This window comes from Heptranchias perlo, unplaced genomic scaffold (genome assembly GCF_035084215.1).
Source record: "Heptranchias perlo isolate sHepPer1 unplaced genomic scaffold, sHepPer1.hap1 HAP1_SCAFFOLD_53, whole genome shotgun sequence".
Classification (NCBI taxonomy): Eukaryota; Metazoa; Chordata; class Chondrichthyes; order Hexanchiformes; family Hexanchidae; genus Heptranchias; species Heptranchias perlo.
Window position 1 is genome coordinate 7,852,768 of NW_027139548.1, and position 21,946 is coordinate 7,874,713.

At 42.9% G+C, this 21,946-nt stretch overlaps 1 protein-coding gene across 2 annotated transcripts; it reads right to left on the reverse strand.

The window, feature by feature from the left end:
* Nucleotides 1-5,928: 5,928 nt before the first annotated feature.
* LOC137315064 (NACHT, LRR and PYD domains-containing protein 3-like) lies at nucleotides 5,929-21,708 on the reverse strand. 2 transcript variants are annotated; one of them, XM_067980013.1, is made up of 9 exons: nucleotides 21,541-21,708; nucleotides 19,643-19,814; nucleotides 19,473-19,538; nucleotides 8,697-10,488; nucleotides 7,266-7,352; nucleotides 6,949-7,119; nucleotides 6,656-6,826; nucleotides 6,343-6,510; nucleotides 5,929-6,178 (listed from the first exon to the last, which is right to left on the reverse strand). In XM_067980013.1, the coding sequence occupies exons 1-9, from the start codon at nucleotides 21,706-21,708 to the stop codon at nucleotides 6,091-6,093; spliced, it is 2,883 nt and encodes a 960-aa protein (XP_067836114.1). In that variant the 3' UTR covers nucleotides 5,929-6,090. The 2 variants fall into 2 exon arrangements, with proteins under 2 accessions (XP_067836114.1, XP_067836116.1); XM_067980015.1 differs by lacking the exon at nucleotides 19,473-19,538.
* Between the last annotated feature and the right edge of the window lie 238 nt (nucleotides 21,709-21,946).

A 21,946-nucleotide genomic window follows, 5' to 3' on the forward strand; every position in this document is an offset into this window, starting at 1 on the left:
ACAAGTTTATGTTCATCTACTGTACTGTGTTTTGGATATAAAGATGAGATTGTGCTAGTTTGAAGCAGAGGGAGACGGCTGGAGGAGACAAGTTTCTGTTCATCAGGACAGGGAAATATTGTAACAGCAGCGAACGGAATGTCCGTCGAATGTTTGATAACTGCTACAACTTTTAATTGCTGTGGTTTGCACATATCTGTAATTTCTTGTATGGTTGATTTGATGTGCAATAATGTTTTGTTGTGCCCAAGATAAATTTATATTCTCAGTCTGGCTGCAAACAGACTATAGTGTAAACAGTGACTTTTGTCCTGTGTGTGTTTGGCCCCAACTTTATATTGGCTGGTACGATTTGTTCCTTTCCCCTCCCCCCACTGTGACCTTGGTTCTGTGCGGACACTACTACCAGATCCACAGGAAAGAGGTGCAGTGCAGCTGCCTCCATGCCTTTCGGTTCAGTTATTCGCCAGGACAGAAGGTTCCCCCAGCAACCATCCATCACGCTGACTCTCTGCCCCAGGGGAGCACCGAGAAGTAGAGCAGCCACAGTGTCCTTCAATGGAATTTCTCGAATCACATATGCACACACACAAACTCAGTCAAAATACACACAGACAAACACACACACATGTACAAACACAAACTCAGTCAAAATACACAAACTCACTAAAATATAGAGACAAACACACACACACATGTACACACACAAACTCAGTCAAAATACACAAACTCACTAAAATATAGAGACAAACTCACACACATGTACACACATAAACTCAGTCAAAATACACAGACAAACACATGCATGTAAACACACAAACTCAGTTAAAACATACACAAAACCTCACTAAAAATCCACACGTATAACCGGAGTAACACTGTTTACTTTCTCCGTACGATTTAGTCCAGTCTTCTGGCGGCAAAGTGATTTTGAATGTTGAAAACAACACGCTTGTGTCATCATTTCACTGCAAAAGTGTCCCAGCTACAGTGTTTGGGACACATCCTCATCTCCAGCATTCTTTTTGTAGTTGCATTTGCTGTAGTGCTGATCAAAGTTAAGTTGGAGAAAATGCTGTTTCATAATAACTATAGCGTTGTAGCCAGTAACGCACTGTTTATCATGTAATGGTTAGTCGATCTCCCGCGGCGTTGCACACCACCAGCCAAAATCAAAGGCACTTTCAAGACAAACAAGGTTAGGGTGTAGGGAGGTAACTAGACCATGGCGGGGTAGAGGATAGCAGCAAGATGGGAGGGGGTAAGAGAGGGAAAAAGACCGAAGGCTGAAAAGGAGGGGGAGGGGAGGAATAGAGCACATGAGCAGTACGGAGAGCAGATAAGGAGGTGAAAGGGGTGTGGAGATGGTGAGGGGGAGCAGAGGAAGCGGAAAAGAGGTGAGCAGACAAAGGTTAGAAAATAAAGCAGAATAGAGAAGAAGAGGGGAAAAGAGAATTCAGCAGGTGAAGGGAGAGGAGCGTGACGAGGGGCGAGAAAGATGAGCAAATGAGTAAAGGAGCGGTAGGGAGAGGCGAGGACAGGAGGGAGATGAAGCAGAGGAAGGAAGGGGTGAAGTTAGGAGAAAGAGATGAGGGGAGGACAGGAGAGGGAAGGAGGAAACGAGGCAAGAAAGAGGGAGAGGAGATAATATGAGTAGAGGAGGGGCCAGGGAGAGGAGCGCCCAAAGATTAAGAGGGGGCAGAGCAGATAGAGAGAGCATGGGAACAGAGGAAAAGAGGAGATGTGAAGAAAGGAGACGAGAGGGTGCAGAGCTGAGAGGGACTGGGCAGAAAAGGAATGGAGGCTGAGTGGAAAGGAGGGGAAAGGAAAGAGAAGAAGTTACAACATGAAATAGGCCACTCGGACGAACTGTCTGTGTTGACATTTACTCTCCAGTCAAGCCATTAGTTCAAATCGTACTTCCCCACACGGTTCCCATAACCGTTCAAACACTTTTCCTCCATCCACCTATCCAATCTGACCTTGAATCTTGATATAGTTTCTGCCTCAAAGACTAACTCTGGAAGTGAACTCCACAGCCTCACAAGTGTGAAAAGGTTATCTCCCGTTCTCTGTTCAAAATCTGTTTATATTTAATCCATCAACTCCGGCCTTGGTTCTTAGCCCCTCAACTGCTGAAACGGTCTGCGTCTATCTACCCTGTCCCATCTCATCATAATTTTCCAGACTTCCATTCCCGTAATATGCGTAGTTCTAATGAAAAAAGGCCCAATTTCTCAAAACGTTCTTCCTATTTGTATTTCCTTATAATGGGCTGGGGTTGAATCAACCCCAGTCCATCACCGGCATCTCCACATCATGACTTATAATGGGCAGCGTCGTAGTGAATCTGCGCGGTGCCCTCCCTAAAGTCTCAATATCTTATACTGGGCAGCGTCCTGGTGAATCTGCGTGGGACCCTCTCTAAAGTCTCAATATCGTTCCTATAGTTTGGAGCCCATTACTGCATACGGTACTCTAACTGAGGTCTTATTAAGGTTTTCTAAAGGTTCATCATTACCTCTTGACTTTCATATTCTGTGCCACTTGAGATAAAACCTGTAAATCTGTGGCCTTTTCTTACACCCTGATCAACCTGCCTTTTATGTTCTGTGAAGTTTTTACCCAAATCGCTCTGTTCTATTACAGCACCAAATCTACTTACATTCAGAATATAATCACTGCTGTTTTTTAAACCAAAATGCATCACCTCACGCTCACTGATATTGAATAACACCTGCCACTTTTAACTCATTCCTCCATCTTATTAATATCCCTTTGCAGATTCCATTCATCTTCTAAAAAATTAACGATATCACCTATTTAGGTATCTTTTGCACATTTCGTCACCTTTCCTTCTTGGCCAATATCCAATTCATTGTTATACACAATGAACAGAAGTGCTCTCCGAACTGAACCCTGAGGTTCACCACTGCCCATTCCCAAACACTCTGTAAGATTGCCATTAAATCGTACTCTTCGTTTTCTCTCTTCTGACCAATTTTTAATCCAGTTTAGAATCCTTACCTAATTCCACAACCGTAATCTTCTCTAGTAATCTCCCGTGTGGTACCTTGTCAACGGCTTGTCTAAAGTCCATGAACACTACATCCACGGAATTTCCCCCGTCTGCCATGTCTGTTACCTCCTCAAAGAATTCACTGTGGTTTGGCACGCACGATCGTCCCTTTTGAAATCCACGTGCCTACTTCTAACTATTTATTTTTACCCAGTCACGTGGTAATTCCTTCCTTAATTAGAGACTCTTAAATTTATCCTAACGCAAATGTTAAGATAGCTGGTCTGTAGTTACCAGATTAGCTATGGTTTCCTTTTTAAAAACTAAGTTCTATATGGGTCACTCAACAGTCCTCTGTTACACATCCACACTAAGTGAAGCCGGAAAAATAACTTCTAGGGCCTTTACATTTTCTTTCCTCAATTCCTCCAGGATGCCAGGATGTTTCCCGTCAGGTCCTGGCACTTTGCCTTCATTCAGATTAAATAACGTGTCTAAAATTATTCATTTATCCATCATTATATCACTCATCTCGCTCTGAAGTACATCAGAATTCACTTCCTCTCCGATATCCTTCTCTTTATTGAGGACGGATGTGAAGTAATTCTTCAATCTTTCTGCGATTTTTTGATTATTCTCCACAAATTGACACAATCTTCTCCTCTGAGGGTCTCATCTGACTTTAACAATTCACTGCTTACTGATATATTTACTGATATAAAGCGGAGTGGAGGGGAGGAGGAGTGGAGGGCAGGAGAGAGGGAGGGGAGGAGAGAGGGAGGGGACTGGAGTGGAGGGGAGGAAGAGTGAAGGGGTGGAGAGAGGGAGGGGAGGAGTGAGGGAGGGGTCTGCAGTGGGATTGAAGGGCAAAAACCAAGATCCGGTGACGCTTGAGGTGAGTAACCTTGTTCGCGTTCAACTGGGGAAAGGCTGTGAAGTGTGGTTGCTCTAAATGCAAGAAAATGTGAAGCTTTACTGAAGCTTTAAAACAAAAATCAACCCTTATCAGAACCTCGACATCAAATCTGCAGACAAGGTTGTGGGTTCTGTCTGACACGGGTTACTCGCATCTATTGCTTCTTGTGTTCCCTTTGATGTTGGATGCATATGTTGGTTTGGCATTTAACTAAAAAATCGGGCTCGATAAAAACAATGAGAGTGAAATAGTTTTTTCCACCTCCAGTGTTTTTATTGCTTTGCGCTATGTTTGCTCGTGCAATTAGTAAATGGAAATCGCCGGGCCATTGCACTCAGTTTGCAGCAGGCTGCAGTGCGTCCTAGTGGTGGTTTAGGGCTATAGCGATGCCATTGTTACCTTTAATTCTTTAAGATGTGAAGGCTGGAAATCAGTGCTGACAAAGAATTAAAAGGCAAAACAATAACCTGGCGGACAAGCAGTCTGACAGCACAGAGGCTGTGGCAGCGTGTAGAGAGGTAGTGTAGAGGTAGAGCTGAGTATCGGGGCATACATGTAGAAGCTGACCCATATCTGCGGATAAGGTTGCCAAATGGCCGATGAGGAAGGGGAGGGACTAAAGAATAGATCCTTCGGGGCTCAGGAGGTAACAGTTGTGGGGGTGGGAAGAAAGTCCATTGCAGGAGGTGCTCTGGGTGCAAGTCGATATCCAAGGGTTGAACCAAGCGAGTGCAGTCCCACTGAGCTGGACAAGTGAGGAGACGTGATGGAGCAGGATGGCTTGATCGGGTATGTCGAAGGCTGCAGGGAGATCGAGAAGGGCGAGGACGGATAATGCACTGTCGTCAGTCACAGAGGATGTCATTTGTGATTTTGATTCGGATCGTTTTGGTGCTGTGTCTGACATGGAAATCTGATTGGAAAGGTTCAAACATAGAGTTTCAGGAAAGATGGGCATCGATTTGAGGAGCAAAAACGTGTTGATGAACTTTGGAGAGGAAAGAAGGTTGGAGATGACACGATAGTTTACAAGGGCAGAGGGCTCAATGATGTTTTCTTAGAAGGGGGTGATAATGGCGGTTTTGGAGGAGGAGATGGAACCATTCACAATCTCAGCTTACATGGTGTTCGGGAAGTGAAAGGGGGTCCGGGAACTGCACCGGAGGAGATGTAATCATTTACAATCACAGCTTACATGGTGTTCAGGAAGGGAAAGGGGGTCCGGGAACTGCACCGGAGGAGATGGAACCATTTACAATCATAGCTTACATGGGGTTCAGGAAGGGAAGTTGGCTCTTCAGCCGTCTCGTGGGAAAGGGGTCAAGAGAGCAGGAAGTGGATATCATGGACAAGATAAGCTCATCGAGGACATGGGGGCAGATAGGAGAGGCATGGAAAGCCCACGGGTTCACTGCAAGAGCAGACTGAGCCTGGGGAAATGTTTGGCTTATTGGGAAGGGGAAAGGAGGGGAACAGCACAGGAGCTGAATGTCTGATCTCATCGTAGTGACAAAGATGTCTATGAATTCCTCGAGCTTGTTGTTACAAGTGATGGTGGAGGGGGGTAGGGGGAAAAGGATGAAGGTAGTGGTTGATAATGGACAAATGAAGCTGAGAGTTATCATTGATCTCCAGGATGATTGTAGACTAGCGATCGGTGGTAGCAGAGGAGAGTCAGGCTCAAGGGCGCTTGATGTGGTCCACCCGGATCTGGTGGGAGGCGGCTAAACCAGTCCTGTGCCAGTTGGGCTGAAATCTGCGATGCTTCGACTTGAGAGACTGAATAGGTCGGGGGTGGGGGGAGATTGTGTTGAACAATGTATATATGATACGATCAATAGTGCATTAATATTGAGACCAGTAATATTCCTATCCTGAGATGAATAATGTTCATGTAATGAGAATAATAATGTTCATGAAATGAAGCCAATAATGTTCGTATGATCAGAGAAATAATATTGCCATCAATGTTTATATAATGAGAATATGTGATAACATAATATTATATACATCATCTTATACTGAGAAATATAATGAGATTAATAAAATTCGTAAAATTTGACCAAATGTATTCAATCATGAGGCTAATAATGTTCATATCATGAGAGGAAATTGTTTTTATGAGGAGACCAGCATTGCTCACATCGAGAACTGATCATATTTCCACTCTAAGTCCGGGCCTGCATTCCTGCAGCAACTGCAATAGATCCTTTCCTGTTGAACTGAACGAATTCTCCCCCAGCCTGCAACAGATTAATGTTTAAATAGAAAATAAACAGAATATACAACAATAACAGGGAGGCTGAGAGTAATATTTCAATGATAATTAGATATACATATTGCAGATCCAATGTCTCAATTCATTTAGATTTTATTTATTAAAATAAACACTAACGCCAACACTCACCAGATGCACTCCAGACTCTCGCAGGTCAGTATGAGGCGGCGGAGAGCGGGGATGGATCGGTCTGTGAAGGAGTTTGACCATAGGGACAGAACCGTCAGTGAGTGGATTGAACTGAGAGCAGGGGCGAGATCCTCGGTACAAGAATCTGTGAGACCGATACCTGCGAGACTGGGGATGAGATAGAGAGAAAGATTCCAAGAATCAGAATAGGTATCCAATATTTATTCATAATTCTATCATTAAAATTAATAATGCTGAACGGCTTTAGAAATCGTGGTATTAAAAACACAATTTCACACAGTGTGATACTTACCGCAATTTCTGTATTTTACAGTCCGGGATCATCAGAGACGTAGCCAGTAGTTTCACTCCTAAATCTCCCAGATTATTATTGTTCATGTTCAGCTGCGTCAGTGACCGGTTTGTGGTGAGAGCGGAAGCGAGATCCTCGATACAAGAACCTGTGAGACTGTTATCATTCAGCCTGGGAATCAGAAAGAGGAAAATAACAGGAATATGACGAAATACGGTGTTAATAATTGTAAGCTTCAACATTTACTGATCGGACCATGTTAGCCTGTGCTGTAATACAGGGTTTAGACTTACGACAGTTTCTGTATTTTACAGTCCGGGTTCCTGAGCACTGCAGACAATAGTTTCACTCCTGAATCTCCCAGTTTATTATAACCCAGGTACAGCCCCGTCAGTGATTGGTTTGTACTGAGAGAGGAGACGAGTTCCTCCATGCAAGAATCTGTGAAATCGTTGTCAGCCAGCCTGGGGATGTGAGTGAGCGAGAGGGAGAGAGAATAGATATCATGGTAACTCACCAGATTTATTAATTATACTATTAATGATCGTAATAATAGTGTATTAGACATCCAAGTTTTTATAACCACAATCTCACACAGTCTGTTACTTACCCCACTGCCTGTATTTTACATTTAGGGCTCCTCAGAGCCCCAGACAATAGTTTCATTCCAGAATCTCCCAGATTGTTTCCATCCAGCCTAAATCCAAACACACAGGGGCGAGAAATAAACTGAAAGAGGCCTCGGATGTGGTAGATTTCTCGCACTCTCACTGAGGTATTACGCGGGACACAAAAACAAATTCAGGAAATTAATAAACAGATTTTGCTGTCACAGAAAATGCAACTGGGATTGTTCCCATTGGCCATATATTGAGGGAACATCAGTATTTATTTTTCTCAAATAAAGTGCTGGTTATGTGAAGCCTTTAAATGTCCCTCAGTCCGATTTCATTCCACACATGTCAGAATTAGCCTCCTGGAGGTCATTGCCCCGGCCCAACAAGTTTGAGGAAATTGTCTCATTTCTGCTGCTCCTTAAACCGGCGGATTTTACGGGATAAAGCGCGTCTTTCCTCTAACTTTATGCAAAGGGGCGGTTTCCTTTATTTATACCTTATGTATTATATTAATCTGTATAACATTCCGCTGTAGGTTATATCGTGAAATAAAGCCGACTACTGGTGTAAAAAGAGCAAGGGACGTTCATGATTCCCAGGTACAAGTTTTAAATGTTCATGCATTCTTAGTTTATAGGGAAGGGGAGCCTCTCACTTTATGTTCCATTAATCTCTCTCTATTTCAGTTCCGTTTAATGTAATATTTTGAGCAGAGGTTCAGTAAATTCCGTGCCCTGGCCGGGGCCACGTTCGCAGGGAGCAGATTCGCGAAAAATCCCTGAAGCATTGCGAGCGGTATGTCCATAAATCGCCTGCAATGCACCTGGTCTGTTCGATCATTAATTAATTCGCTGCATTGGGAATGATTCTAAATAATTACAGTTCAAGTAAAAAAAAAATTAGTTTTCTGAATCCACGGAAATTTGCCACGGGCAGATGCGCAAAACAGGCGGTAACGGATCATACGCCCGGCCAGATTTTCACTTATATTTAAGAACACTGAACCAAATATCAAGCGGGGTGTTTAACGGACGCCGTATGTAATCTGATTTCTGTGTTTGTTTCTAGTTAATATGCTAAATAGATGTCAGATTACAGATTATTATCCAGACTATTGTACATGCTTTTTTATGTGTTCACTTCTGATCGTTATCATTAAATAAGACGGATTTTTAAAATCACAATTTCATGATCAAACTCTGTCAGTTATCGATATCTGCTTCCCTTGAATTTCTTGTGAGAAAGCTTCCATTCTAATTTCCTTCCCTTGAACTATGCCCCGTTCCACTTATTACTTTGCAAACTATTGATGAATTCGGCTCAATCTAGTTCACTTGTAGTGCGCTGTTATTTTAATTTAAATAAAACAAAATAAAAGTCTCTTCAACAATTCATTCAACGGTTATAGAAAAATAAACAATTACCTCAACACCTGGCATTTGTGCAGTACGGGTCCCAGCCGCTGGAGCCCCTCACACTGAATGGAGCAGTTCTGCAGATCGAGTTGTTTTACTGTATAACACAGTCCAATGGCATGAGACAGTACTGCACAGTCAATCGGGGTCAGTGGCAGTGCTTTCTCTGAGTCGAAATCTCCGAATTTAAGTGTTTCCACAGACCCCACGGTGTTCTGTGCCAGTGCTTTATTCTGAGACTCAAACAGGTAGTGGAATGTGTTCAAGAGATCCATTTTACCAGTTTCACTCTCTGTGTTTCCAATCTGTCCTTCAACCTTCTCCTTCACCCAGTCAATCACTGCGCAGATTGTTTGATGAAGAAATGGACCCAGAAACTCCTCCAGGGGCCGAGCTGACTGTGGGTAGGAGAGACCAGCAACAAAACGGAGAAATATCTCAAATCGCCCATCTTCCTTGCTGTGGGCCTCACTGAGGAGTTTCCGGATGTCCCCGGGATCTGGAGTCAGGAATTGTGCAAGAGCGGCTACAAACTCTTGGATGGTGAGGTGCGGGAATGTGTACACCACGGTCTGGGCAGAATCACCTCTCTCCAAAAGTTCCATCATGAACCCAGACAGGAACTGGGAAGGTTCCAGGTTGTACTTGATCAAATCTCCACTTTTAAACACAATCTTCTTCTCGGAAACTCCTGAGAAGGCCATCTCACCGATCTTCACTAACACATCACGGGGTGATTCAATCTCTCGCCCATGGTTTTTCAGAATGTTGTAAATATAATAGGAATATAGTTGGGTGATGGTCTTGGGAACTTGCTGCTGTTCCTTCTCTCTTTGTGTGAAGAAGGGACCCAGTGCCAGACCGAGGATCCAGCAGTAGGAAGGGTTGTAACACATGGTGTACAGGATCTCGTTCTCTTCCACATGTTTGAAAACAGCTGCAGCTACCTTCTGATCTTCAAATAACTTGTTGAAATATTCCTCCCGTTCCTTGCCAACAAATCCCAGGATTTCAGCCCGGACACTGATCTCAGCCTGTTCCAATAAATGCAATGCAGTGGGACGGCTGGTCACCAGCACTGAACAGCCTGGGAGCAGCTTTTTCTGCATTAAGCTGCACACAATGTCAGACACTTCACAGAGGAACTCGGGATCTGTGCACGTGTACTGAGGTTCTGCATCTGACTGATTCGCAGCAAAATTGATAATGCTCTTGAATTCATCCAAACCATCGAATATAAAGAGCAAACTAGCTGGCTTCTTCCAGAGATCTTCCAGAGCATTTCGCAAGTAAGGATATAGAACCAGAATCAGATCCATCAAGGTTGTTTTGCAGTTAATGGCGTTCAACTCGCGGAATTTAAAACTGAAAACAAATTGAAAGTCTGGGTATATTTTCCCAGTGGCCCAGTCATAGACGATTTTTTGTATCATTGTAGTTTTCCCAATTCCCGAGACTCCGCTGACAACTGCTGAACATCCAGAATTAAATTGCAGGAAATGTCCCTTTGCTGTTTCGAGCAAACAGACATCTCGGGAAAAACTGCTCCGGAACAATTGATCGATGCCGATCTTTTCCAGCTCTTTCCGGAGATGCATCTCTCTCCATTCTTCATGGTCCCTGCCTCGTGCCAGCAGTTCGTGTTCTACGAGTTTCCGATGACGAACAGGAGAAATGATTGTCAGCTCAGTGTATCGGTCATCCAACTTGGAAATCTTAACCTTCTCCTTTTTTAGAATAGTGTTCATTTCAAGGGTTTCATTTTGTTCCCGGAGGATTTCCTTGTGTTGCTCGTGTGCCTCTTCAGATGAAACAGAAAGATGTAATACCGCTTTGTATGATAGTAAATTGCAACATAACTTAATTTATAATTTGAGTATGATTCACTCCTGATAATAAAAACCCAGCTGATGAGAATTAAAATATTATCCTGCCAATTTATTGGGAATGAACAACCAAAAGAGGAATAGGTGTTAAATGGAACAGTGGGATAATGCAGCTGGTGTTAATAGGGCTATAGTGTGCGCTCAGCACATAACGATTGGAAACGTGGTATTGGGCAGAATTGGCAGAGGACCAGAGCACAGATTGAGTTGAATTGCACTGCTGTTGTATTTATTCATTGTTAGACCATTAAGGCTATTCTGTGCAGTTCTGGTCCTAATCATTGAAGAGAACAATATCCAGCTCGTCCAACTCCCCCGCACTATCCCTGTAGCCCGCATTTTTTCCTTTCAATTACTCATCGAGTTGCATTTTGAAAGATGCGATTAAATCTGCCTCCCCCACCCAACCCTACCGCCGGCAATGCATTACAGATCATAACCAATCGCTGCACAAAAACGTTTTTCCTCATGTCGTCTTTGGTTCTTTTGTCAATCACCTTAAATCTATGTCCTCTGGCTCTTGACACTTCCGCCAATGGGAACGGTTTCTCTCTATCTATTCTGTCCAGACTCTTCATGATTTTAAATACTTCTATCAATTCTCCTCTCAATCTTATCGTAGAATCATGGAATCATAGAATCATAGAAAGGATCGAGCACGGAAGGACCCCATTGGGCCCATCGAGTGCGCACCAGTCTATGCAAGACTAATCCCGCTAGTCCCACTCCCCCGCCCTATCCCAGTAACCCTGCAATATTTTTTTTCCTTTCAAGTACTTATCCAGTTGTCTTTCGAAGGCCATTATTGAATCTGCCTCCACCACCCCCTCGGGCAGTGCATTCCAGATCCTGACCACTCGCTGTGTAAAAAGGTATGTCCTCACGTCCCCCTTTGGTTCTTGACCCTTCCATCTACGAGAAGAGTTTGCTCTATCTACTCTGTCTAGACTCTTCATGATTTTGAATACCTCTATCAAACCTCCTCGCAAACTTCTCTGTTCCAAGGAGAACAACCCCCGCTTCTCCAGTCTATCCACGTAACTAAAGTCCCTCATTGCTGGAACAATTCCACTAACTCTTTTCTGCATCCTCTCTAAGGCCTTCACATCTTTCCTAAAGCACGGTGCTCAGAACTGGACACAATACTCCAGTTATGGTCGCACCAGTGTTTTATAAAGGTTCACCATGACTTCCTTGCTTTTGCACTCTATGCCTCTATTTATAAAGCCCAGGATCTCGCATACTTTTTAACAGCTTTCTCAATCACCCCCCTGTCACCTTCAACGATTTGTGCACATATACCCCCAAATCTATCTGTTCCTGTATCCCTTTTAGAATTGTGCCCTCCAGTTTATCCTCGTTCTTCCTACCGAAATGTATAACTTCGTATTTTTATGCGTTACATTTCATCTACCACGTGTCCGCCCATGCCAACAATCTGTCTATATCCTCTTGAAGTCTATCACTATCCTCCTCACTGTTCACTACCCTTCCAAGTTTTGTGTCTACCTTCTCTGTTCCATGGAGAAGAACCCCAACTTCTCCAGTCTACTCACGTAACTAAAGTCCCTCATCCCTTGAATCATTCCAGTAAATCTTTTCTCCCCCCTCTCTAAGGCCTTCACCTCTTTCCTAAAGCGCGGTGCCCAGAACTGGACAAAATACCCCAGTTGTGGCTGAACCAGTGTTTTATAAAGGTTCACCATGACTTCCTGCTTTTGTGCTCTATGCCTCTATTTATAAAGCCCAGGATCCAGTATGCTTTTTTTTAAAACAGAATTCTTAGCCAGTCCTGCCACCTTCAATGATTTGTGCACATATACCCACAGAACTCCCTGTTCCTGAACCCCTTTTAGAATTGTCCCCCCAGATGGTGCTTACAACAATTCGACGCACCGACAATTGTCATGGTAATTTTTTTAACTAATGCCGGACCTCAATTAAACAGAGTATATTCAACGCAATTTCATAACATCTCTGATGGAATGTGAAATTGAACCTCGTTCACAAATTGACACCACTATTAATTACAATTATTCATGATGCATTATTACCTCTATTGATTAAAATTATTGAACCACTGGTTATTAATTGATACCATTACACATTACAGTTATTAATGATAGTTTGATCCAACCACTTATTAAAACTATTGATGCCTCCATCCAATAATTATAATTATAGATAGCCCATTAATACCACTTGGAATTACAATTTTTGATCGCACAATAAAGCCACTAGTAATTACAATTATTTATCAGTTATTCATATCTTTACTAATTATTGATGACCCATTGATCGTGTTCTACGTTACAAAAGGTGACTGGGCTTGAAAAGTACTAATTTGCTGTAAAGGCTTAGGTCGTGAAAGATGCTTTATAACAGCAACTTCTTTCTTTATTAATTAGAATTGTCGCTGACCCTTGTGCACATTTACTGATTTCAATTACTGATTGAAACTTGATCCGTCTACTTACAATCAATGTTTGAACATTGATGCCTGTGATAATTAAAATTGTTGAAAGTACATTGATCCCACTACTAATTACAAATATTGATGGCACATAACCACCATGACTAAATTTAGCTGTTTATGGGACATTCATACAAGTATTAATTAGTAATGCTTGTGGACCATTAACAGTGCTACCATTTACGATACCGATGACACCTGGAAACCATCACTAATTGGAGTTAGTGATCCTTTCATTCCCATCCAATATGTTACCCTTAGATCAATGAAGCACCCCCTCAATTAATACAGCACTGCCATTCCACGCAGTGCAATATAGGGGGTAAAAATACTGAGTGACAATTTAAAGTGTTGGATCAATAATTGTGCTCCAACGTGTTTTTTCTAAGTAATGTAATTGACCGAACATTACAAATATTCTTCTGTTTATAAATTAGGAACTAATCTACCATTCTTTGTGTTGAATCAGGTTCTTTGTTTCCAATATGCCTGGGACTGTATCATCGCCAAAAGAACATAAGCAATGGGAGCAGGAGTAGGCCATACGGCCCTTCGAGCCTGCTCTACAATTCAATAAGATCATGTCTGATCTTCGACCTCAACTCCACTTTCCCCCCCGATCCCCATATCCCTTGATACCCCTAGAGTCCAAAAATCTAATCATCACAGCCTTGAATGTATCAATGACTCAGCATCCACAGCCCTCTGGGTAGAGAATTCCAAAGATTCACCACCATCTGAGTGAAGAAATTCCTCCTCATCTCAGTCCTAAATGGCCGACCCCTTATACTGAGTCTATGCCCCCTAGTTCTAGACTTTCCAGCCAGGGGAAACATCCCCTCAACATGTACCCCGTCAAGCCCTCTAAGAATTGTATAGGTTTCAATGAGATCACCTCTCATTCTTCTAAACTTCAGAGAATATAGACACATTTCACTAAATCTCTCATAGGATAACCCTCTCATCCCAGGAATCAATCTAGTTAACCTCCTTTGCACCACCTCCAAGGCAAGTATATCCTTCCTGAGGGAAAGAGAGCAAAACTGTATACAGTAATCCAGGTGAGGTCTCACCAAAGCCCTGTATGATCAGAGCAACACTTCCATACACTTTATTCCAACCCCCTTGCCATGCAGGTCAATATATCTTCCGAATTGCTTGCTGTACCTGTCCGTTAACTTCCTGTGTTTCGTGTACAAGGACTCCCAAATCTATCTGATCACCAACATTTAATAGTGTCTCACCATTTAAAAATATATGTTTTTCTATTCTTCCAGCCAAATGAATAACCTCACAATTCCCACATTGTACTCCATCTGCCACCTTCTTACCCAATCACTTAACCTATCTGTATCAATTTGCAGATTGTGTGTGTCCTCACAGATTACTTTCCAAACCTAGCTTTGTATCGTCAGCAAACCTGGATATATTTTACTCGGTCCCTTCATCTAATTCATTAATATATATTGTAAAAAACTTTGGCCCAAGCACTGATCCTTGCAGCACCCAATTAGTTACAGCCTGCCAACCTGATAATGGCCCGTTTACTCCTACTCTGTTTTCTGTCCGTTAACCAATCCTCTATCCATGCCAATATATGACACCCAATCCCATGAACACTTATCTAGTGAAACAATCTTTAGTGTGGCACCTTATCGAATGCCTTTTGAAAATCCAAATATACTATATCCACTGGTTCCCCTGTATCTATCCTGCTAGTTACATCCTCAAATAACTCTATTTGATTTGATAAACACGATTTCCCTTTCATAAAACCATGTTGATTCTCCAAATCATATTGTGATTTTCAAAGTACCCTGTTTCCACTTCCTTAATAATGGATTCCAGCATTTTCCCGACGACTGATGTCAGGCTAAATGGCCTATAGTTCCCTGTTTTCTCTCTCCCTCCTTTCTTGAACAAGGGTGTTACATTTGCTACCTTCCAATCCATTGGAACAGTTCTAGTACCTAAGGAATTTTGGAAGATCACAACTAATATTTGTTTAAGGTCTCTGCCATTTCCCTTTTCCCCATTGTAATTTCTCCTGTCGCAGCCTCTAAGGGACCCACCTTTACTTTCGCTCCTCTCTTCCTTTTTACATACTTGGAGAAGCTTTTACAATCTGTTCCTATATTTCTTGCTAGTTTACTCTCATAATCTATGTTCACACTCGTTAGCATTTTTTTGGTCATCCTTTGCTGGTCTCTGAAACTCTCCCAATCCTCAGGCGTATTACCCTTCTTGACAACATTATAAGCATCGTCTTTTGATCTAATACCATCCTTAACTTCTTTAGTTATCCATGGGTTGACCACTTTTCCCCTGGAGTATTTATTTCTCAATGGAATATATGTTGGATGCGAATTCTGATTTTTTTTAACGTTTTCCATTGCTTGTCTAACGTCATATCTCTTAATCTAATTTGCCAATCTACCTTAGTCAACTCGCCCATCATACCTATGAAATTAATTTTATTTTAATTTAAGACTCTAGTTTGGGACTTAAGTACGTCACTCTGGAACTCAGTGTACAATTCTATCATATTATCATCACTCCTCGTACTATGCGTACAGTTTTAGTCACCTCATTACAGGAAAGATGTGATTTCACTAGAGAGGGCACCGAATTGATTTACGAGGATGTTGCCAGGACTGGAGATTTTAGCTATTGGAAAAGACTGGATAAGCCGCGGTTGTTTTCTTTGGAATATTACATTTTGAGTGCCCTGGATAGAGTGGATAGGAAGGACCTATTTCCCTTAGCAGAGAGATCAATAACCAGGGGACATAGATTTAAACTAATTGGCAGGAGTATTAGAGGGGAGTTGAGGAGGAATTTTCTCACCCATTGGGTGGTGGGGGACTGGAACTCAAAACCTGGAAGGATGGGAGAGGCAGGAACTCTCATCACACTTAAAAAGTACCTGGATGTGCACCTAGAATGCCGCAACCCACAGAGCTACATACCAAGAGATGGAAAGTGGGATTAGGCTGGATGGCTCTTTTTCGGCCAGCATAGACAAGTTGGGCCAAATGGCCTCCTTCTGTGCCGTAAATTTGTTTCATTCTATAATTTTTCTCCAGTGTATCCTTACTATCATATTACTAAATAACCCTGTCTCATTACATATATAAGATCTAAAATAGCCTGTTCCCTGGTTGGTTACACGATGTATTGTTCCACGAAACAGTCTCGAATGCACTTCACTCACCTTATGACAGCCTGGGTCCGAATATGGAAAAAATACTGAATTCCAGAGGTGAGGTGGGAGTGACTGCCCTTGATATCAATGTAGCATTTGACCGTGTGCCATCAAAGAGCCTAGTAAAATTGAAGTCGATGGCAATGTTCGCCATTGGCAAGCACAAAGGAAGATGGCAGTGGTTGCTGGAGGCCAATCATCTCAACCCCTGCACATCGCTGCAGGAGTTCGTCAGGACAGTGTCCTATGCTCAAACATCTTCAACTGCTTCATCAATGACCTTCCCTCCATCATAAGGTCAGAAATGGGGATGTTCGCTGATGAATGCACAGTGTTCAGTTCCATTCGCAACCCAACAGATAATGAAGCAGTCCGTGCCTGCATGCAGCAAGACCTGGACAACATCCAGGATTGGGCTGTTAAGTGGCAAGTAACATTCGCGCCAGACAAGTGCCAGGCAATGACCATCCCCAAAAAGGGACAGTCTAACCACCACCCCTTGACATTCAACGGCATTACCATCGCTGAATCTCCCGCCATCAACATCTTGGGGGTTACCATTGACCAGAAACTTAACTGGACCAGCCAAATAAATACTGTGGCTACAAGAGTAGGTTAGAGGCTGGGTATTCTGCGGCGAGTGACTCACCACCTGACTCCCTAAAGCCTTTCCACCATCTACAAGGCACAAGTCAGGAGTGTGACGGAATACTCTACACTTGCCTGGATGAGTGCAGCTCCAACAACACTCAAGAAGTTCTACACCATTCAAGGCAAAGCAGCACGCTTGATTGGCACCCCATCCACCACCTTAAACATTCACTCCCTCCACCACCGGCGCACCATGGCTGCAGTGTGCACCATCCACAGGATATATTGCAGCAACTCGCCAAAGCTTTTTTGACAGCACATCCCAAAGCCACGACCACTATCACCTAGAAGGACAAGGGCAGCAGGGAACAACACCACCTGCACGCTCCCCTCCAAGTCACACACCATCCTGACTTGGAAATATATCGCCATTCCTTCACCATCGCTAGGTCAAAATCCTAAATCTCCCTTCCTAACAGCACTGTGAAAGAACCATCACCACACGGACCGAAGCGGTTCAAGAAGGCGGCTCACCACCATCTTCTCAAGGGCAATTAGGGATGGGCAATAAATGCTGGCCTCTCCAGCGACGTCCACATCCCATGAACTAATAAAAAACGAATGTACTCGTACTCCAAACTACCTTTGCCAATTTGATGTGTCCAGTCTATATAAAGATAATGGCCCCCCTCGATTATTGCATTGCCTGTGTTACGAGCTCCTATTAGTTCTTGATTAGTACTCTGTCCAGCAGAATAGCGACTTTTAGGGTGACTATAAACTACTCCCACCAGTATTTTCTACCCCTTTTTATTTCTTATCTCCACCCATGCTGATTCCACTTCCTGATCTTTCGAGCCAAGATCCTTCTTCCTTATGTCATCCTTTATTGTCAGGGCTATGCCGCCCACACTCCTTTTCCATTGTGTCTTTTCGAAACGCTAAGTAACCTGGAATATTTACTTCCCAACCTTTGTCAGCTTGCAATCACGTCTCAGAAATGGTTGGATTAAAGCCATTTATCTCTGATTTGTGCCATTAATCCGTCTAACTTGTTACGAATGCTTCTGCATTCAGATAAAGCGCCTTTAATTTTCACTTTTTACCAGTTTTTCCTGATTTGACCTTATTCGCTGATGCACTATTACCGTTAAACTAGCTACCCCTTCCTGCCGTACTCTGCTTATCTTTACCCAAATCGTTACACTGCTCTATTGCCTTGGCTTCTCTCTTTAGATTTCTAAATTTCCCTTCACCCGAACCATTCCCCCACTTTTTTTAGTTTAAAGCCCAGTCGGCAATGGTCCATCAGCGATCTTAATTGAACACACAATATTGTCTTTTCCAAGCCTTCCTACCAGAATCATGAAATATTATGTGGACACCCGTGCTTTGACTCAGATAGAATCGAAGACAGTTTCCGATGGCTGAATGTGAGCTCTTCAATAATAATGCTCTACCTATTCCAATTTCCCCACTGTTTATCCTGTTGTTTATGTTCAAGATAATCCACCGGGAAAGGCAACTTTCCCAACCCGGCTCTGGTACTGTTATTTGTGAGCCCAGATTCTGGAGCCTATCCGAGATAAATGTTTGTTTGGGCGTGTGTGAGAATGGGGTGAGGGGATGGGCAGGTTGATCAAATTGTGTCCTGATACTATCCTTATATGACTCTCACAGCCAGCCAATTTCCAATGGAGACAATCATTGCAATCTGCGGCTGGACCCCAACGGATTTCGCCCTTGTTAAATTGGGGACACTTCAGCCAACTGCAGAGCGCCCCCTTATTGACAAACATAGAGACAGAAATTGGCGGTGGGCAGTAGCGCTAAACGGGCGGCATCGCATCGGCCGCCTGTTATAAGCCCTGCTAAATTGTTAGTTCTTTATTAAAGTCAAAGGAATGAATATCGGGCGGGGCTTATAACGGTCGGTCGGTTCGATACCGCCTATTTTGTGCTACTGCCAAACACCAATTTCTAGCCCAGACCAGCTAATGCAGCACAGGTTAGAATCCGAACCGTCCTGGCCCGTTTGAATCAGCGCTGCACTAACTGGAACATTCCACATTGCAGCTGTCGATGGAACTCCCAACACTTTTGATGTTACCTCCTAAATAATCGAAGTTTGAAAATCCCAGTGCTAAATATTTGACTTTTCAATGGTGCCGATGATACCAGGCCACCGCAACAGCTGGATAAGCAACAGAGGCAGCGACAACATTTGCAAATTTACCAATTATTCCGTTCTCGGTACAAATTGGGGCTTCAGTCAATGTCGAATGTTTGAGGATTAACGACAAATGCAAACAAAGTTTTTTTGTGTCTCCTCATTCCTTGAACATATGTTCCCGAGAGCAGTGAAATTGAACATGGGCTGGGACAGAAAACAGGCCTGATCGCATTTGCTGACGATTGTTAGACACTCGTGATTTTGAGTTGTATTGAAGTCAGTGGAACTGAATATCGGACGGAGCCTATAACAGGTGATCAATGCGATTCCGCCTGTTTTCTTAACCCACCTGTGTCCAAATTCACCCCCGTAGAAATCTCTAAACAAATGGTCAGCGTCAAACTTTTGATCAACAGAAGTGAAATAAACTGTTATCAGTTTCCATTTCAAGACATACCCTTCAGACGATTGGTTACTTCTGATATCCTGCCTGTGACGATAGCATAATGTCGCAGATCAGAACCTGTTTAAACCAAATAGTTTCAATGAAATCAGGGAGGCGTACTATTTTAGTTAAATATGTCATTTTAGATCTGAAACTGAATTCAGTGTTTCATTAGAACGTACCGTGTTCCTGTATTTCTTCCAGTATTTTATTCAACTTGGGTACCCCATTGCGCATTTTCACAAAGGAATCCCACATCACCCTTCGGGCTACATCACCTTTCTCCATCACCAGATTTAAAAGAAGCTTGGAACTTTCAGCCATGTCTCCATTGTCCGCGAGCTCACTAACTTTCTGGAAAGAAAAACAATGAATATATTGAGGAGCAGAGTGAAAGATATAAAGAAAAACAGTGAACATATTGAGGAGCAGAGTGAAAGATAGGAAGGACAACAGTGAATATATTGAGAAGCAGAGTGAAAGATATAAAGAAAAACAGTGAACATATTGAGGAGCAGAGTGAAAGATAGGAAGGACAACAGTGAATATATTGAGGAGCAGAGTGAAAGATATAGAATCATAGAATCATAGAAGTTTACAACATGGAAACAGGCCCTTCGGCCCAACATGTCCATGTCGCCCAGTTTATACCACTAAGCTAGTCCCAATTGCCTGCACTTGGCCCATATCCCTCCATACCCATCTTACCCATGTAACTGTCCAAATGCTCTTTAAAAGACAAAATTGTATCCGCCTTTACTACTGCCTCTGGCAGCTCGTTCCAGACGCTCACCACCCTTTGAGTGAAAAAATTGCCCCTCTGGACCCTTTTGTATCTCTCCCCTCTCACCTTAAATCTATGCCCCCTCGTTATAGACGCCCCTACCTTTGGGAAAATATTTTGACTATCTACCTTATCTATGCCCCTCATTATTTAATAAAGGACAACAGTGAATATATTGAGGAGCAGAGTGAAAGATGTAAAGAACAGCAGTGAACATCTTCGGCTGGTTCATCGTACATAAACTCGCTATTTTCTCTCTCAGATTTGTGTCTCCCACAGCTGTCTGCTGTTCTTTCAAATGTCTATAAGTACAGCAACAACTATCTGCTTAATTGTTGGTGAGTTGCAGTAGTATGGATGTAATTAGTTTTCATTTATTATTCATTGTTAATGAAGAATGGGCATAATGCCGGATGTTAAAACATTGCTGAGCTCAATGGGTTTTCGACTTGAAAGTTGTAACGTAGAGATCCCCTAAAGATCTACCCATTCTCAACCAATGGTTGACTGATCTCCAATTATGTCCCTCTTGTAGCAGTCTCGTTTTCCCTGGCCTATTTGGTTATGTATGGATCCATTCATCTCCATAATCCATGAAATTATGTTTGCTGTTTTTGAACTAGTGGGTAATCTGCTGCACAAGGTCATTATACCGTAAATGGAGATGACCAATGTTCTCGCTTGATGTTTTGTATCGTGTGTTCTAGTTTTGTACTCACGGTGAAAGTTCCATGGGCTGTATACAAGCAGATTGTTTGTAACCCTCAACATTTCGAATGCCGGACCATATGTCCTCCGCTTTTTGCTTCAATGAATTAATTTCATTTCTGTGACTGTTCACTTATAACGGCAAACTCTCGGTCCTGGTGCTTTTTTGTCCTAATTTGACCGCTCTACACCTCATTGGTATATTTTCAAGTCAGAGTGCCCAAAACTGCGCTGCACCATCCAGCGGAGGGGTCAGTAATGGTCTGTGCACTGTAAACACCCTCAGTGATGCTCCTTGAATAAATAGTTCTATCTTATCGACCAAAAGAAGCCTAAAACTGACTTTATCTCAGTTTCAAATTGTTGAAATGAATCAAACTCTACAGGTGAACTTGAACATGGGCCGGATCCAAAACAGGAGGTATCCCATCAGTCGCCCGTTTTACGCTTCGCCTGATATTTAGTCCCATTGACTTCAATAGAACTCAATATTAGGGCAGCGTATAACGGACGGCAAATGCGATTCCATCTGTTTTATGGCGCTGCCCAAGTCCAATTTCACCCCCATTGTGTGTTCCGCCCACTCACTTGATGTTCTTGTCCACTGAAATGCTTCTCGTATGTTAATACCAGGCTGACGCCCCTCACCCCTCCTTCAATCGCCTGTTCTAGTCTGTCCCGGTAGAATATCGTCACGTTGTGCAGGTCGCTATCGTTGAACGTTGCAAGGATCTGGGAGACAGGATCTGTGGACATAAAGGGTATAAATATATTTATAGGATTACTGAAGGACGCTGTTTGATTTTGCTGATACAAACTGCTTCAGTTTAGTCGACCCACTGGCATCTAGGAGACTATGGGGGTAATTTTAACTGTGGGCGTTCGTGTACATTGACTCCATTGAAGCCAATGGAAAGGAAAATCAAATGGGCTGTAAATAGGCGTGTGATTCGATATCTGCCATTTTATACTATCGCTCGCAGTTTATATGACC

What these genes read in the sequence shown, in the direction of transcription:
- LOC137315064 (XM_067980013.1), bottom strand. Translation starts at nt 21,708, where the DNA reads ATGTCCACAGATCCTGTCTCCCAGATCCTTGCAACGTTCAACGATAGC. An exon ending in AGTAACCAATCGTCTGAAGG is followed by an intron (nt 10,489 to 19,472) that starts GTATGTCTTGAA and finishes TTTCATCTGAAG; the next exon opens with AGGCACACGAGCAACACAAG. An exon ending in TGTAAAATACAGAAATTGCG is followed by an intron (nt 6,511 to 6,655) that starts GTAAGTATCACA and finishes TCTCATCCCCAG; the next exon opens with TCTCGCAGGTATCGGTCTCA.